Genomic DNA, 19,393 nt, shown 5'->3' on the forward strand with positions numbered 1-19,393 from the left:
AGATGAGCACAAAGTATATATTGCTCATAAGGTATTCTGCAGACTGATAAAACCCGCCTTAATTTTAGATATGATCTTGGTATGATCATTGCATTGACACATCAACTAGAGTTACATGCGCACTAGAACCAGAGTCATTTCTCCATTTCGTCACATATTGCAAGCATGTCTGTGTGAGACTGTAAGGAAAAATCTTCCAATCCAGACTAAATCCAACAATATGATAGGAACGGAAGTCAGCTGTCATGTCAAATATGCCCTGAAATCAGGACTTTTGATGCATATGCAAATTATATCGGGACGTTGCACGCAATGGTCAAAATCCTGCACTGTCCAGGAAAATACAGGACAGTTTGCAAGCCTACTATCTCTACGTGTGAAAAAACAGTCACTGATTCTTGGATTTTAACGATAAGCTATTATCAGCTCTTACTATTAATTGGTATTAAAAAGCAATATTAGAAGAAAAATAATCATCCAAAAAATAATAATTGCAAAGGAGAAGTAAAACATCAAATTACAGCCATTCTGAACCTAGAAAATCTGTCTGAACACGGCTGCCTTGAAAATACTTCATTACGGCTCTTAACAGGCGTGACCAACTTTCCTCAACATGGTGCTTTTGGCGGTTGGAAATCTAAAGCATAATGGTGTGAAGTTTTTCAGTCGTCTATAAAGATGCTTCAGATATGAACCCTTTCAAAGAAATAGCCGAATTCGCACTATTTTATAAATGTAATATACATCTAAAAATCCAGTGGGTTTAATGCTATATTTAGTGTTTTTTTTAAGCGTTTAGTGAATTTCTGCAAACGTGTTGGCAACACTGGCCCTAACTTTCTTAAATCATAACGGTAATTGGAAACACGCAATAGTTAAACGATTCTTATACAATAGCTTACGCAATATGTCTTATTACTCCGAAGAAAATTTGGACCAGGGACATGCTCTCACACATGAGGTGAAAGTTGAGAAAGATCCGATGCTAATTTCATTCCCAATGATGAAAAATGAACCAGAGGTGAGTGGAGCGGACGCTATGCGATGTGATTTTCTAGCGCTTACTTTGTATTTTGATTAGCACAGACACTATCTCTTTATAACATTACTTGGAGTGCTTTTTAGTGTGTGATAGGGATAGAAGGAATCTGATGACATTATATTTTTTACTTGTTATGTTGTAGCGAAGTGTAATGTTGAATTGTTATCTGGTTTTATATTTCAAATTTAAAAACGAACTTACAGTTACACCTTATTCTTAATGGTTGCCAAGCTACACATTCCCGCAATGTAGGTATTTGATATTATGCTTAATGTCACGAATTGATTTTCATTTTATTCTCTTTATCTAAGACTATAAATAATGTTTCGCTTTCAATTATTGATAAGTCAAATATAGAAAAGGAGGGTAGGGGTGTTTGAGAATATGTTCTTTCTTTCAACCATATAAATTAGTTGGAATGCATAAAGAGCAACATATATTTCTCTAAAATGTAGTGTAATTGCATGAATAAAGGTAAATTTAAAGCAATGATTATGAGAACTTCAGACATAATTCACTTGCGAGTTAAGGTGTAATATTATTTTTGGTGTGAAAATTGCGTTCTTCATACAGTATGTGTAATACCTGACTTTATTTGGATTAAATATTGCGAAATTCTTGTACATTCATTTATGCTCGATTCAATAATTTTCATTTGCATCGCACGGATATTTTGTTATGTTGCAATTATTGGTTATGTTTACTGTACCAATATTCCACTATTCGCATTTATACATTATAATTAAGCATAAAGTTACGTGTGGTAACTTGTAAATGCAATTTGTCTCTACTTCAGTTCTATTTATTCGTTTCTTACGGTACTCCAATCTGAAGTCTAATTAATGTACTATGTTAGTAGCTTTAACTAGCGCAGAAGTAGTTCCTTTGTACTCATACTCCTTGGATATACGGATCTGTGACGGGTTAGGTTTGGTTAGTATTGGCATTTATTATGCCTTGCTTATACGATCACCTGCACCTCCACAAAAAAATCTGTTTTAAATTCGACGATTTTTACTTCCGAAATCGCAGGAACTACCTCAGCGCTAGTTCCACCGCTTTATGAGTTCTGCCTTATTGACCTTGGAACACTTGACTATATTGAAAAACGGTAAGCTCACAGCGCTATTACTAGAGCAACTAGATTTACAAACTCTCCAATGCCCTGCCATTACATATTAGGCCTATGTTATGTCATATGGAAATTGTAGGTTATTATTTATATTCCTATATTCGCAATTATACATTATAATTAAGCATAATGTCATGTATGATACGCCGCACATTCAATTTGTCTGTATGTTAATACTACAATCGCGTATGTACTGAATTTTTATATTTATCTACTTCCTAAGAGACGAAGTAACACGATCGTACGTACATTAATTCCATAGGTAAATTTTCTATCTACAATTAATTAAGGTGGATGTGCTAAATTAAAATCACAATATAAATTCTTTTTTTATTAAACCTCAAAATAGCTTTCATTCTAAACATAAAATGTTGATGCGAATAGATTATGTTAACATGTAAAATTCTGTTCACATTAAAATAACACAGTTTTCTAATTATTTCTGCATCAAATTATGCAATACGATGTAAATGGAACTTATGGACACATTACACTAAATAAAACTTAGCAATGATACGCAATAAAGTCAAAATATAATATTTCACTGAGCTCCATATACTGAAATAGAAAACCCGAACATACATTATCGTCGCTCGGAAAACTGGCTGAACTGAGGCGATAGTAGCGATCCTGGTGATTAGCAACTATCTATGTATGCATATTTATCAAGTATTGAGCTTCGCAACTGTATATACTAAACTGTGCTAACACCATATAATAAATTGCTCAAGATGTCTCTTGGTACTGCAGGAACGGAATTCCTTGGATCAGCTTGTGACTGGTTCAAAGGAGGAATATCAGGACCAGAGCCATGATCTCACTTCTGAGATAAAAGTTGAGGATCCAGTGCCAATCCTTCCCTGTGGTGAAACGTGAACCTGAGGTGAGTGTAGCATAAAGAATGCACTGTGTGTTCTTTTTGAAGTGTTTTTCTTGTGTTTTGTTTGTAATGGACACTGCCTCTTTACAACAGTACTTGTAGCGCCTTTTAGTGTGTGACCGTGGCAGAACAATCTCGTTTCTATTTGTTATTTTATATGTCTTCTTGTATTGTTGTTTCGTTTTTGTTTTAAATTCGGGACCGAAATTTCTTGTTACACTCAGTCGTTATGGTTGTCATAGCTACAAATTCCCACAGTCTATTATTTTGATACTGTGTTGTACTTGACTTGATTTGTTTTGTTTTCTCTATGTCTTTGTCTAAAATTCTCTATACGTTTTGCCGTTTTAAAGTAATGATTTATTTTGCTGTAGATGTAAGCAGAAATATTATCACTTGTTTTCATTTTTCTTTTAGGTGTTTACGTCTCTGGGATTTTTTTTTTCTAGGAAATTATGCTGCCATTATGGAAATCATATTTTGTAACTTTACAGTACATTCTGGGGCTTATTTGGGTGAATTTCAGAAGGTGCTCTAAATTTTGCCAAATATTCTGATACATACGGTTACTTACAGCATATATCAAAGTATTATTTATTTAGTTATGTCTGTTCTGTCAATGAAGTGCATTCAACTTAAATTTAGGTATAGAAAATTAAAGTTAAAAATTTCAGTTGACAAATCTTGAAATTATTCGAAATAGAAATAGAGGTTTTGAATTTACTTGAACTGATTGTTTGTGGATTCCAACTAGATACTGAACACGGGAAATTCGACGAATATTCTAAGCTTTTTTGTTGTCTAAGATATAAGCTTTATTTTCATAAAAAAGGAAAACCCGAGTACAGAATACGTACATGAAAAATGATAAAATTATACTGAAAGTAGCTTTGAAATTCAAGGGAATGCTTTTTTCTTCTCCTCGTCAGTAAGATTCAATGAATCAGAAATATTTTGAAATTCTCCCACAGAGTGAAAAAAAGTATCAATGTATTTTTCCTTCAGATGCTGTTTTCATAATAAGCAACAATAAAAATTATGTATTGAACTGTCTATTATATCGTTTGCAATTTCTTATTGTTTTATTTTATTTATTTATTTATTTGTTTGTTTATTTTTTTGTTTTTGCAAAGCAACTCAAATTTTAGGATTAACACAAAACAGTGTTGAAAATATGCTACAATTTATGCACATTAGTATATTATATGCAGGAATGGCCGTAATATGCACGATTTGCGTTTCGTATTATTACAGACCTTCAAAACATGTGTAAATAATGTTTCAGCATGAAAAATTTGCATTCACTTATGAATTCTGGCCCCATTCCTCATAATGTCAAGCTGTTGCATGCAGATATATAGACAGCAGCTTGTAACGTTAGACGTCGTCTTCTAATATCCTGTAATAAATTGCTCATTTAAGATATCTCTTTGTATTGCAGGAACGGAATTTCTTGGATCATCATGTGACTGCTATAAAGGAGGAATATGTGAAGCAGAGCCATGATCTCGTATCAGAGGTAAAATGTGAGAAAGATCCAGTGGCAATTTCGTTCCCAGTCGTGAAACGTGAACCTGAGGTGAGTGCAGCTCAAGGATTGCACTATGTTCTTCTTGTGTTTTGATTGTCAGATCCGCTACCTCTTTACAACAGTGTTTGCAGTGCCTTTTACTTTATATTAGAGACAGAAAAGCATTTATCACTATTTAGTGTTACGAGATATGTCATATTGCAGGGAACTCATTCTGGAGTAGTTCTCGGTTTGTTTTAGATATGAAAACGTAATTGCTTGTTGCATAATCTATGGTGTTTGAGGACACTGCTTCTTTTTGTCTACTCTGTGTCGTTGTCTAAAATTCTTAATACATATTACCGTTTCAAAGTAAAAGATTGTGCTTTAGTTCTTTGTACATACATTATCTCGTGACTTCATTTGTTCATCTTTTGTTCTTAAGTTTTTACGTAGTTGCAATTTATCTTTTGTAGAATATTATCTTACGAATAATGAGAAGATATTTTGTAAGTTTACGATAAATTATGTAGTTGATATTGAGTGGATTGCAGAATAGGTTCTAAATTTTGCAAAATGTTCTCATATGTCTTGTATTATAAGTGGTTAAATAGTTACTCTGTAACAGTAATTTTCCACCAGCGTGTCTGTTCATACACAAGTGATCCATTGGTGTGCTACAGAATATCAAACATGGCACAAGTCAACATTCAGTGAGCAAAGTGTGGGTGTGCAAGCAACAGAGAAGAGAATGACAGATTCGCATCTAGGATAGCCAGATTAGTGAAGTGCCAACCTTAAATTCTATCCTATTTCACTTGTTTTTATAAAATGAAATGTTTCCTGCATTAAATATCTTATCAGAACATGTAATAGTATTGTATCTTTTCGTATCTTCTAAATATGAAGTTAAGAAAACATTCAGAATGCGGTACTTTTGACATTGATATTGCATTGGAATAATTTTCTGGCATTAAATTTTGCATTTCTATCACAAACTTAAAAAAAAATACAATAGTTATGTTAATTTGGTTTGTGAATAATATGTACTTCGTTTCTGTTCTGAACATCTTTTGCACCATGTGCCTTTCCACTATTCAGCATACATTATCATTCCTCGGTATGTTGACTCATATAAAATTTAAAATATTTTATAATATATATTAATGCTTATACTTTTATGTCATATATTTGCATTTTATACCACTCGTCCCCTTCTAAAACCGTCAAAATTCCCCTCCTGCTTGGAGAAAACAGCTTTAGATTATATGTCTGCGCTACAGGATTTTAAATTACTTTTTTCCTGTGTCACATGTTGAAAAAGGTTCAAAACCGCATATCTACAAGGGAAAGAATTGCCCCACGAAAAATCTGCCTCAATATTGTCCTATATTTGCTAAAATTCTACTAGGCCTTATACAATTTAAATGCAGTTCTGTGGCATCTAATTTCGATGCGCTTTTCTTAATGTAAATTGTGCTATCTTTTTTTTTATTTGCTCTGTATTTCAAGGAAGAGCAGACTGACTCGGACACAGTGAATGAGGAACCAAGGGTGGAAGTAACGGCAGAGGACAACGAGGTTTTGACGGAAAGGTGAGTGTGGTGTGCGAGTCTTCACGTAGAGTTCATTGTGTTTGAAGTGTCTATTAGCTTGACTCACCAGAAGCAGCTTCAGAAGAACTGCCTGCCTCAATCATCCAGCAATAATCACTCATCACATTCCCACTTCACTTCCCTTGGTATCTGGTTGCCATAATGTACGGTTAAAACCTTTCTTCATGTACTTCAGTAAAAAAGCTTAGATTTTCAGGAAAGTAATAAAGTTGGTCATGCAAGTAGTGCTCCTTTACACTCATATTCCAGCCCAGAGTATTGAAGCCCTCCAACTTAATATCTACAGTTTGTTTATAACTGAAGTTTTTATATTTCCCTAGAAAATTATGCACTACGGTGTATTTTGTGTCCATTCCAAGCATTCTTCTGCAAAGTATTAATCACGGTTGCAAAGTAACTGTGTAACAATAATTTGGCCATTTTATTTAATTATTTATTTATTTACTTACTTACTTATTTACTTATTTATTTGCCACCTTACAAACACTAGTAGAACGTATATGGTCTTTGGTATTAAAATATACAACAGTTTGCCTGATGACATCAAATATACAAAAAATTCTATGAAATTTAAGAATTATGTAAAAACGAAATTAATAAAATTGTGTCCCTACAGTCTTGAGGATGCACGCATGGGCCGTTGAAATGAATAATGTTTTTTTTTTTTATATTTGACTTATTTTACATTAAATTGTAATTGTATATATTTGACCATGTCTATGCATACATTATGCCATCGACAATAAAGTTCTATCTATTTATCTATCTATCTATCTATCTATCTATCTATCTATCTATCTATCTATCTATCTATCTATCTACTTACTTGTTTACTTATTTCCTTTCTAATTATACATTTATTTACTTACTTATTAATTACTTCTCTATTTACTAAATTATTTACTAACTTATTTACTTGGCTCCTTATTTATTTATTTATCTATTTATTAATTTTTTTACTCATTTACATATTTGTTTATTTAATTTTATTTACTTATTTATTTCGTTACTTATTTACTTATTTGTTTACTTATTTATTTATTTACTTATTTATTACATATTTACACAAATATTTACTTATTTCCTTATTTATCTATTTAATTTTTTATTTACTTATTAATTAATTCTTTATTTACTAACTAATTTACTTATTTATTTACTCACTTATTTACTTCTTACGTTATTTATGTATTCATTTAATTATTTTTTTATTTATTTACTTCCATATTAATTACTTCTTTATTTACTTATTTATTTATTTACTTACTTATTTATTTATTTACTTATTTATTTACTTACTTGTTTATTTATTTACTTATTTATTTATCTACCTATCTACATACGTACCTATATATCTATATGTCTATTTACTTATTTATGTATTTATTTATTCATTTATTTATTTATTTATTTATTTTGCTGTTGTTAAGATCATCATTCTTTCAGTTCCATAACACCTGATGTACTACCGTTCTGCAATAATAGCCTACATATAACTGTACTTGAACAACGTTGTTACACCAATTTCTGATTTCTTTCTGTTTGGCCACTGTTTCCTCTTCTAGTGACTAGATATGATGGTGTTGTTATTAACTGATGCATGGTTCTTAGCTCTAAAGCCATAAACTCTCATACTCTCCAATATTTCTCACACTTTGTGAGTTTAGAGCAGCGCTGTCACGAAATCAGCACAACAACTAATGATTTTTTAGTTACGGAATAGCCACGTGATTCTCTGTAACAGACTGCATATAACTGTGTGACTATCCACTGTTCAGGCACGGATGTTTATGTTATTACTGCCTGAGATACGTCATGCACAATAGTAATCAACAATAAATTAAGTGCAATGAATTTATATAACAACGTCTACAAAACACAAAAAATAAGCCATCAACATTACTTAGGAATTGGAATATTTCTGACATGGATTTAATATTTCATGACTACTTGCTTACAAATTAAAAGTACCTCATGTTGAATAAGATTGCAAGTTCTTTTAGGCAAAAATATAATTTATTGTACTTGAATTATATTGTGTTACGAAACATTGGAACAATGAACCATATACTGGCACGTGAATACATAGATACCTCACCCTACTAATCTATAGAGAACTATAATTTGTTGGTGTAAGTGTGGCTTCTGTAGTTATTACTTCTTTGAACAAATGGCGAATATAAAAGTCGGTGTTGTAAATCGTACTGGACAAATAATGCCCGCATTATAGAAATCAATACTTCATCCCACTCTGCTGATTGCAAAACTACACTAGGTTTAGCGGGAAACGGCACATATTGTCAGTTATGATAATAATTTATGCTTGAACTACGTCATTTTCCCTGACACTTTGTAAGCGCCCCAATAATGGTGAAACCTTTTGTCACTGAAGAATACTGTTTCAAAGTTTGTTTGTTTTTTGCATACTTTTCGTCTGACTTATTCTGTGAGTAAAAAATTCGCTTACATGATCATAAAATCGAAGGTCAGATGTCTTTGAACGTCAGTGTACAAATTGAACAAGGAAAGCTAGTTACTTCCTAAGCTTTTACTTGATTGCTTGTATGTTGCAATTGCAATGTGTACTCACAATGTTGAAACACGTTTTCTTATATCACAAGAGTCATTTTTCTCACTTGAAGGACCTGCTGCAGACGCTCCATATTTAAGGATTATTTTGGATATAACATTCTCTATGTCGGGCAATATTACGTTAGCAGTTGCAGTCCATAAAACTGAACGTAAATAAATTATTGTCTGTCAATCGAAGTTTGTTAAGTTTTGTGGATGAAAAAACTGGTTACAGCTATACATTCTACCGAACATAGATATTGATTCTGAAATAATTTTTATTTAATTATTTAAAATATGCAGTAAAAATTGAAGTAATTGAGGAAATTGTTATGATGCCTTCAATGCTCTTTACTCTTTAGCATGAGGTCGAGTGACGCACTCCATTAAATTTGCACTTTCCTATGACGTCTAACACAAGGTTGCAGGTAGCAGAGGGATATCAGAGGACGGTAAGGTTTGAACGCCTGCTGTGCTCCAGTCTTTGCAATTTCCCGCGTTCCTCATAGCCTCCGCATACAACCCATTTGTCTTAATGTCGTATATGATTTGAAGCTTCAGGTCAGTCTCCTGCCCAGCATCCTTGGGCGCATGTGGCAGTGTCCACTTTTCCTTCCATTTCCAGCTGGTACATTGCCTAATGCAGCGTTCATTCTATGGAGTGTGTATACCCAGTGCTTCCATGCAAACACGCTCTGGCTTTCTCAATGCTACAATCGTAGATCTCTGGGTGATGAAGAGACGAACTGGCACGTCACCTAGTTCAAGCAGGAATAGGCGTCTATGATGTTTTGTTTCATTTTCCGTTCTGGAGTTTACAGTGTGTTGACGTCTATGTTGCACAACAGACATACAGACCGCCTCACAAGTATTGTAGTTTCTAGCCATCTTGTCTATAGTATCCACCCCTGCTTTCGTTTTCTTACAGTCGAGGATTATCATTGGCTTCAAATTGTTGTCTCCCTTTGAACAAGTCATACCACGTTGCTAGTGATGACAGCAGCACAAAATATTTTTTTTCTTGTATTGTAGAATGTCATTGAAATCATCATGACCCCGAAAAGGGACGAATAAATCTTCTTTTCCTTTGCTGATGTGAACGCTTGAGTATGTCAACTTTTTTCCCATCCAGTGAGGGCTAGGTTTTGAGCTAAAATGTTCTCTGTCATATTGCAGCTTATGAAGAGGTCTTTCGTTACCCTTCGCTTTGTACCATAGAGAACCAACATAACATCGTGAACAGTTCACATTCCTTGGTTCTTGTCTCTTTTCTGCAGACTCATCTGGTTTCCCTCCTGTGTGTACTTGCATCCCATGAGTATGATAAGCATTTCCATGTGTTCACGTCCAGACTCTCATACCATTTTTAGTGGGTTATTTTTCGACACTTTATCAACATCTCACTTATTTTGCGTCTGATTGAGATGAATGTGATAATCCTGGTGAAACGAGTCCGTGGTCCAGCACTGATAGTTACCCAGCATTTGGTCATGTTGTGTTAATGGAAAACCCCAAGAAAAAACGAAAGCAGTTAACTTGCCCCAATTGGGATTCGAACACCGTCCACCCTGTTTCGCTGCCAGACGCGCAACCATTTATTTCTGATAAATAACTTGAATTATCAACATCCGCATAGAGGTGAAAGCTATTGTCAGACAAAATGCATTCAATAGAAGAGTATTCAAATCTTCAATTTGCTACAGACATTTCAAATAATACTCTAAATTGAGTCAATTAATGCTTTTTTATATTTGAGTTCGAGAGTACTTATCATTTAAGCGAAAACATAATTATTTAGTAAGCTTATAATTTTGTACAATTGTAAATTACATTGTTGCAGAGCTCTGAAAGCAACGTTACTAGTTTAACTTTCACAAGACAACAAATGGCAAGGTAGAGATAATACCAATTCAAATTTTCTCATGATGATGCTTGCTACGAAATGGAACCAGTAATGTTCCACTGGAAATATTCCTAATTTGAAATTGCTAAAATTAAAACTATAAACATTTTATATATCACAATAATAAGAGCTAGAAAAAGTTAATGGGCATTTCCAATCCCTAATTTCGTAATAATCGCATAATGTAGCCCTCTCAAAGACAGGGGACTTTGATCAGAGAGGTTTATTAAAAAAAAAACTTGACAAGTGCTAACCAATGTGGTGTAACCCTTATTAAATTTATTGTACAGGTGAAGTCCAAATAGTTCAGATATTTCGCTACTTCCTGTGTTATTCATAAATTAATTACAAGCTTGTATCTCTAATCGTAATTCACCTTGTCATGAAATAGCTTTTTTTAAATATTCAGCAATTGAATGTACATTTGTTGCGACTATTTTGTAGACTGATAGTATGTTTACTTCAGCGTTGCAGCTACGATTGAGAGGTCTGTATCTTCAGAATTGGACAGTCTTTCCCTTGAAGAGAACGACACTGTGTGCGATATTCCCAAGAATTCAGATTCCACCGGAAGAGCTGTGCGGACACTTGAAGGTGAGAAGCAATTGGAATTAGAATCGTCTAAAATGCGTTACTCGACTGCGGAAAAACTGAACGAGCATTTATCCACGGAAGTTGGCAAGAAACCTTTCAAATGCGATGTTTGTGGCAAGTGTTTCTCGCGCTCCGGTCACTTGAAGGACCATTTACGACTACACACAGGCGATAAACCTTTCAGATGCAATGTGCTTGGTAAGTGTTTTTCGCAATCGATTATTCTAAAAAGACATGAACGTCATCACATGGGAGGGACGTCCTGCAAATGTGATGTTTGTGGTAAGTGTTTTTCGCAATCGAATACCCTAAAAGTTCATGAACGTCTTCACATCCGAGAAAAGACATTTCTATGTGATGTTTGTGGTAAGTGTTTCTCGCACTCCGATAACTTGAAAGCGCATTTACGACTACACACAGGCGATAAACCTTTCAAATGTGATGTTTGTCGTAAGTGTTTCTCGCGGTCCCGGAACTTGAAAGTGCATGAGCGCATGCACAATTTCGATAAACCTTTCAGATGCGAGGTGTGTGGTAAGTGTTTCTCGCGCTCCGGTTACTTGAAGGACCATTTACGACTACACACAGGCGATAAACCTTTCAAATGTGATGTATGTGGTAAGAGCTTCTCGCAGGCCAGTCACTTGAAAGTTCATGCACGCGTGCACACAGGCGAAAAACCTTTCAGATGCGATGTGTGTGGTAAGTGTTTTTCGCGCTCCGGTTACTTGAAGGATCATTTACGACTACACTCAGCCGATAAACCTTTCAAATGTGATGTATGTGGTAAGTGCTTCTCGCAGGCCAGTCACTTGAAAGTGCATGCACGCGTGCACACAGGCGAAAAACCTTTCAGATGCGATGTGTGTGGTAAGTGTTTTTCGCGCTCCGGTTACTTGAAGGTTCATTTACGACTACACTCGGCCGATAAACCTTTCAAATGTGATGTATGTGGTAAGAGCTTCTCGCAGGCCAGTCCCTTGAAAGTGCACGCACGCCTGCACACAGGCGAAAAACCTTTCAGATGCGATGTGTGTGGTAAGTGTTTTTCGCGCTCCGGTTACTTGAAGGATCATTTATTACTACACACAGCCGATAAACCGTTCAAATGTGATGTATGTGGTAAGTGTTTTAGGCAAGCGAATACCCTAAAAGTCCATGAACGTCTTCACATGCGAGAGAAGATTTTAATATGTGATGTTTGTGGTAAGTGTTTCCGACACTCCGATAATTTGAAAGTGCATTTACGAATGCACACAGGCGACAAACCTTTCAAATGTGATGTCTGTGGTAAGTGTTTCTTGACCTCCAGTATGATGAAAGAGCATCTACGGCTACACACAGGCGAGAAACCCTTCAAATGTGATGTTTGTGGTAAATGTTTCTCGCGCTCCGGTAATTCGAAGGAGCATTTAAGACTACACACAGGCAATAAACCTTTCACATGTGATATATGTGGTAAGTGCTTCTCGCAGTCCAGTCACTTGAAAGTTCATGGGCGCGTGCACACAGGCGAAAAAGCTTTCAGTTGCGATGTGTGTGGTAAGTGTTTTTCGCAATCGTATTTTTTAAAAATCCATGAACGTCTTCACAAGGGAGAGATGTCTTTCAAATGTGATGTTTGCGGTAGGGGTTTCTCCAATTCTGGTAACTTAAAGAGACATCTACGCGGGCACACAGGCGAGAAACCTTTCAAATGTAAAGTTTGTGGTAAGTGTTTCTCAGATTCGTCTACCCTAAGAGACCATGATCTCCGGCACACAGGCCAGAAACCTTTCAAATGTGATGTTTGTGGTAAGAGTTTCTCGCGCTCCGGTAAGTTGAAAGTGCATTTACGAATACACACAGGCGACAAACCTTTCAAATGTGATGTCTGTGGTAAGTGTTTCTCGACCTCCAGTATGATGAAAGAGCATCTACGGCTACACACAGGCGAGAAACCCTTCAAATGTGATGTTTGTGGTAAATGTTTCTCGCGCTCCGGTAATTTGAAGCAGCATTTAAGACTACACACAGGCAATAAACCTTTCACATGTGATATATGTGGTAAGTGCTTCTCGCAGTCCAGTCACTTGAAAGTTCATGGGCGCGTGCACACAGGCGAAAAAGCTTTCAGTTGCGATGTGTGTGGTAAGTGTTTTTCGCAATCGTATTTATTAAAAATCCATGAACGTCGTCACAAGGGAGAGATGTCTTTCAAATGTGATGTTTGCCGTAGGGGTTTCTCCAATTCTGGTAACTTAAAGAGACATCTACGCGGGCACACAGGCGAGAAACCTTTCAAATGTAAAGTTTGTGGTAAGTGTTTCTCAGATTCGTCTACCCTAAGAGACCATGATCTCCGGCACACAGGCCAGAAACCTTTCAAATGTGATGTTTGTGGTAAGAGTTTCTCGCGCTCCGGTAAGTTGAAAGTGCATTTACGAATACACACAGGCGACAAACCTTTCAGATGCGATGTTTGTGGTAAGTGCTTCTCGCGCTCAGATACCTTGAAAGTACATGAGCGCTTGCACACAGGCTAGAAACGTTTCACAAGTGATGAGTGTGGTAAGTGTTTTTCGCAATCGAATATTCCAAATACTCATGAACGTCTTCACTTGGGAGAGAAGTCTTTCAAATGGATGTTTCTGGTAAGTGTTTCTCGCGCTATTCTTACTTGATAATGCTGTTACCATTACACACTGATGATAAAAGTTTCAAATGTTAAGTTTGTGGTACGTGTTTCTCACATTCGACTAAACTAAGAAACCATGTCCGCCAGCACACAGGTGAGAAATCTTTCAAATATTAAATTCGTGTTTAAGTGTTTTTCAGTTTCGACTATTCTAAGAAACCATGAACGGCAGCGTACAGGCGAGAAACCTTTCACATGTATCTAAGTTTTGAGTGACGTTAATTGTGTTTAACTAATCATGTGCTCAAGTCTGTTGGTAATAACCTTTTGTAATACCATCTTTGTAGTAAATTATTCTTCGCTCAGGTAGCCTAACAAGCAATGAACACCTTTAAGTGATAAGCCTTTGAAGTCTGATCTCTGAAGCGTGTTTCTTTAGGAAGACTATTTTAAATATGGTTTCAAATTTACCGACGAAATGACTTGGTAATGCTGAGTTTGTGGAATGTGTTTTGTCTTTGTCCTGTAAGTTAAACTGTAGGACTTGATACACAATTAACCGTGAACGACAACTAGAACGAGAACTAAAATAGTGTTGAAATATATATAATGAAAGGTGAGCATTCGTTATTAACTAGATACATCAGAATTGATGATGATATGCGTTGTTAGCAGCAGAGGAGACGATAATAAGCTATATCCTACTGGATCTCAATGACAGCTGCCGAACAGTAGTATGGGATAAGCATAAATTCAAACAAGATGAGGACCATTGTCAGAGGAATTCCAAATTAGGAAATAGAAAAAGTGGTCGTCTTCAAATACTTGGGGTATACTATAAGCAGTAACATCACCTGTTGCTAGGAAATGAAATTGAGATAAGGAATGATCAAGGAAGCTTTTAGTAGAATAAGGAGCATCTTTTGTGAATCTCTAGAAAGACAAGTAAGTAAGAGAATAATGAAGTGCTTTGGATGGAGTGTGGGATTGTTTGGAGCAGAAACATGGCCATTACTTTGAAGTGAAGGAAAGCGAATACAAGCATTAAAAATATGTAGGGAGGAAAATGGATCGTGTTAAATGGACACACAGAATAACAAATAAGCTGTGTTGGAAAGAGCAGTGAAGAAAGAAAAAAATAATGAAATTGAAGAGGTAAAGGAATTGTTTGGGTCACTGGCTGAGAAGAAACTGCCTAGTGATGGATATACTGGAAGTAATCGTAAATCGGAGATGAGTTGGGGGCAGAGGAAGATGTCAGACGATAAACTATATTAACAATATTGTTCTATTTGGAGAGAAAGAGGAAGGCAGTAAATGCCTTTCAGTTGTGATAATTTTGGAATGTGTTTCATGTGTAAAGATAAGCTCAAAAGAGTATCTGTTTACACGTGGATCGGTTTTAATATAATGTGCAAATTTTTAATGTACAATTGAACGTTTTAATACATAATTACAATGAGGATTATTCTTCTACATACCGCATCATTGCTGTTGCTGTTTGGGAAAGAGCAAGATCCTCAACAAGAATTATGTTTGCTGTGAGTAATTGAGTATTTTTATTTATAGTATTACATAATATTAGTTGTCGTGTACATACCTGTCTATTAAGCAATTTGTTCTCAGTTATTGTTTAGTCTTCTGCCTGAAATATATTGAAAAGTTCATTACGTCACTTTTTCTTGCCATACAATTGGAAGAAAAAATGTTTACGTAAAATACAATTTTAGGTATTAAAACATTAAGAGTACATCTTCACTGTTCCTACCAAATTTTGTATTAGGTTGTATTTGCATTGTTTTTCTCATAGAATTGTTACTTAGTGTTACAATAAATTGTTTTACATACTTCGTATGGATACAAAGATTGCAGTTGATGATTTCCAATTTGTTGTAATAATTAATAAACACACATTATTCATACACAGTACATCTGTCATTTATCCAAATCCTCCTCATTTACGAACACACTTGAATACGTGCAACTTGTCAGCTACTGCAGTACAGATGTTTTCATTTCGAAATTCTATCAATACGCTCTCCAAGCATCGCTTCACTCTTTACTTGACGTGTGCTATAATAAAATATCGTTAGGCTCTACTTACATTTCTGCTATAAATTTCCTCTTTATTAAAGTTGATCCATGTGTAATTATAATAATATGAACTTAAACCAAATATACTTCACATCTTATATTTTGGAATATTTTACATTAGGAATATGTAGCACATATTCTCGTGTTAATTTATTAGTCAACAGGGGAAACCTAGTTAATTAGCACGTGAAAACAATATAGGTATATACTCAAGATATATTATAAATTGTTAGAAAACACACTAATTAGTGATCAATTTGACATATTAAGTGTAATATAATAAAGTCATATGTTAATACTTTTGGAAGTATTTGATGTTAATTTATTGTGCGTAGACATAATTTTTAATGGTTTGTTCGGGAACGAATTCATAGAATAATGGCTGTGATAGTGGTTCATTAAACGAAAGGTTCTAGGATCGAATCCCGGCATATTTAAAGATAATTCAGATATTCCTATTTAATATAAAAAATCAGTAAAATGAAGTAGATGCAAAAGAGACATTTAGAGCAAGGTAAGGTGGTTGGATGTGTTATGTATGGACTAAACCATAAGGAACAACATAAAATTGGAAAAACACACAACATTAAAAAACAACATAGACCTAGTAAATAAATAAAATAAAAAGACAAACATATCCCACACAATACAACATTAACAACTTTCGACATAACTAAGCTATACACAAACATACCCAAACAAGATACACTAGATTACTAGAGCGAAAGCTCAAAAACAACAACACACCACAAGACAAATCAAAGAAAACATCCACACCACAGACATAATCACAAAACAAAACTACTTCACATACAATAACAAATATTACACACAAACTGAAGGCCTACCCAAGGGATCACCCATTTCCAGCATACTAGCAGAAATATTCTTACACCACATAGAACAGACATACATATTAAACATAGACAACAACAAACACGCAGACAGCATCATATATTGGCACAGATACGTAGATGACATACTACTACTATACAAGCGAAACAAAAGACAAATCCAAAACCTTCATCAACACATAAACAAAATACACCCAAAGCTACACTACGCATTAGATATTGAAAACAACAAATCTATAAATTTTCTAGACATCACAATAACAAAAGTAGACAACAAACACACGCTGAAAGTATACAGAAAACCCATAACAACAGCAACACTCACACACAAAACACATCCAACCATCCCACACAACACAAACAAGCTGCATTCCGAACAATGATACACAGACTACTCAACATAACAATGGACCAACAGGATTATAACGAAGAACTAAACACAATCAAATACATAGAACTAGAAATCGGATACAACCCCAACATAATAGCCAACATAATACATAAGACAAAACAATACCACAATAAACAGAAGAACATAACACAAACACAAGAACACAAAAAATACATCACACTAGCGTAAGACAACAAAAACTCACATAAAATTGCAACCCCATTCAAGAAATTAAACTACAACATCGCATACAGAACAAATAACACTCTACAGAAACATCTCAACACACAAACAACACAAAGAAACGAATACAACCACACAGACATATACAAACTCAAATGCAACACCTGCAACAACTACTACATAGGACAGACTGGCAGATCATTTCAAACACATTACAAAGAACACATCACAGGCATAAGAAAACTGCAAAACACCTCTACATGTGCAGAACACATCACAAATGCAAACCACACCTACAGAGACATCAACACAGACATGGAAATACTGCACATCCAATCAAAAAGCCAGAAACTCAACACACTACAACAATACGAAATATACATACACGATAACACAACCCAACGATCTTCTCAACACACAACTCAATTTCAAAACACATACACTCTTTGACTCTACACTACAAAACGCACCCACATAGGAAACAAGAGGCGCCAAGACCAAGAACGACCAATTCCGAAAATGACCGAAAAATACGTCGAAACATGTTAAAAAGGTACGTTAATAATATTTAACACAAGATAGTTATTATCATACAAATACCATGTGATACAATGTTAAAAGTTGTGTCATCAAGATGCATGTATTTATTTATTTTTTTCACTTTTCTGCCGAAAATAATGAATTTACGCATCTAGTGGAACAAACAAAGGCGGAGTTATGGGGGGCTATGTGGGTACTACCACTCAAACTTTTCACAACTCTTTTTTTTTTTTCATTAATGTTAGAAAATATTGAGAAAAACTTTTTTGATTTTGTTTATGATTAAGGTCCTGTCCTTAAATTGATGATTAAAGCCTTCGGATAATGTGTCTGGTGTTTAATATTTATTTTAAATTTCTGAATGTATAAGAATTTCTATCCCTCATTTGAGGAATGGAAGCAGTGTAATGTTTCTTTTGTAACAGCCTGTACTCCTGTGTTAGAAGTCAGCAGGTGTTCTGGCGTCTACTTGGAGATGTATGAATAACATACTGCACAACAATGCAAAAACAAACGCGGTATAATGTGTAAACTTAAAGACGAGATTAAATAGAATAGAGTTTATATTTCATATGATATCTTCAGGAAGGTAATCCCTATATATATATAAAAGTTTCTGTTAGCATAGTTACAAAATTTTTATTGATGTATGCATGTTTTGCTCTACGAGAGAAAAAAAGAGAGAGATTGTTTTAAGTTATGCCCTGTTATAATTTGTAGTTGACCTACAGTCCAAGCCCTATACAACTCGGTCCAAAGCATCGCGGATATGGATGTAACGCTGTAAGAAATACGCCTCCCCCAGAAAATACTTTTATTTAATGATCAGATCCCGATATATTGTAGAACAATCAAGCTATAAGGGGTGAGGTAGGTAAACGATGTCCCTCATATCTCCGTTTTATGGGAATTCTTTAATTTTGCTTCCCCCCCCCCCCAAGGAAACTGTACTCACTCATCATTTGGCAACAAAGTGGGCATAATACTGAATGGCGCCAAACTAAAGTCAAAGTGCATAAAATGAGCACAAAGTTTATGTGACTCATAAAATTATTCTGTGACTGTGATAAAACCTGCCTTACATTTAGATATGATCTTGGTATGATTATTGCATTGACTCATGAACAAGAATTACATGCGTGCTAGAACCAGAATCATTTTGCTATTTCGTCACATATTGCAAGCCTATCAGTATAAGACTGTCCGGAAATTTCTACCAACCCAGACTAAATCCAACAATATGATAGGAACGAAAATCAGCTGTCATGTCTAGTATGCCCTGAAATCAGGACATTTTGACGCATGTGCAAATTATGTTGGGACGTTGGACGCAATGGTCAAAATCCTGCACTGTCCAGGAAAAATACCGGACAGTTTGCAAGCCTACTATCCCTATGTATGAAAAAACAGTCACTGATTCTTGGGGGTTTACCGATAAGCTATTATGAGGTCTCACTATTAATTAG

At 35.0% G+C, this 19,393-nt stretch overlaps 1 protein-coding gene across 1 annotated transcript; it reads left to right on the forward strand.

Annotated features, from left to right (window-relative positions):
• The first annotated feature begins 907 nt into the window (after nucleotides 1-907).
• Nucleotides 908-14,529, forward strand: LOC138693366 (zinc finger protein 721-like). The gene is made up of 4 exons (XM_069817285.1): nucleotides 908-1,021; nucleotides 4,496-4,633; nucleotides 6,077-6,159; nucleotides 11,121-14,529. The coding sequence occupies exons 1-4, from the start codon at nucleotides 908-910 to the stop codon at nucleotides 13,771-13,773; spliced, it is 2,988 nt and encodes a 995-aa protein (XP_069673386.1). The 3' UTR covers nucleotides 13,774-14,529.
• Nucleotides 14,530-19,393: the final 4,864 nt, after the last annotated feature.

The sequence above is a fragment of the Periplaneta americana genome, chromosome 17 (assembly GCF_040183065.1).
Source record: "Periplaneta americana isolate PAMFEO1 chromosome 17, P.americana_PAMFEO1_priV1, whole genome shotgun sequence".
NCBI lineage: Eukaryota > Metazoa > Arthropoda > Insecta > Blattodea > Blattidae > Periplaneta > Periplaneta americana.

Bases quoted from the DNA above. Each gene is read 5' to 3' on its own strand.
- LOC138693366 (XM_069817285.1), top strand. From the start codon at position 908: ATGTCTTATTACTCCGAAGAAAATTTGGACCAGGGACATGCTCTCACA. The intron at 1,022-4,495 runs GTGAGTGGAGCG...TTTGTATTGCAG, and splicing joins TGATGAAAAATGAACCAGAG to GAACGGAATTTCTTGGATCA. The intron at 4,634-6,076 runs GTGAGTGCAGCT...CTGTATTTCAAG, and splicing joins TCGTGAAACGTGAACCTGAG to GAAGAGCAGACTGACTCGGA.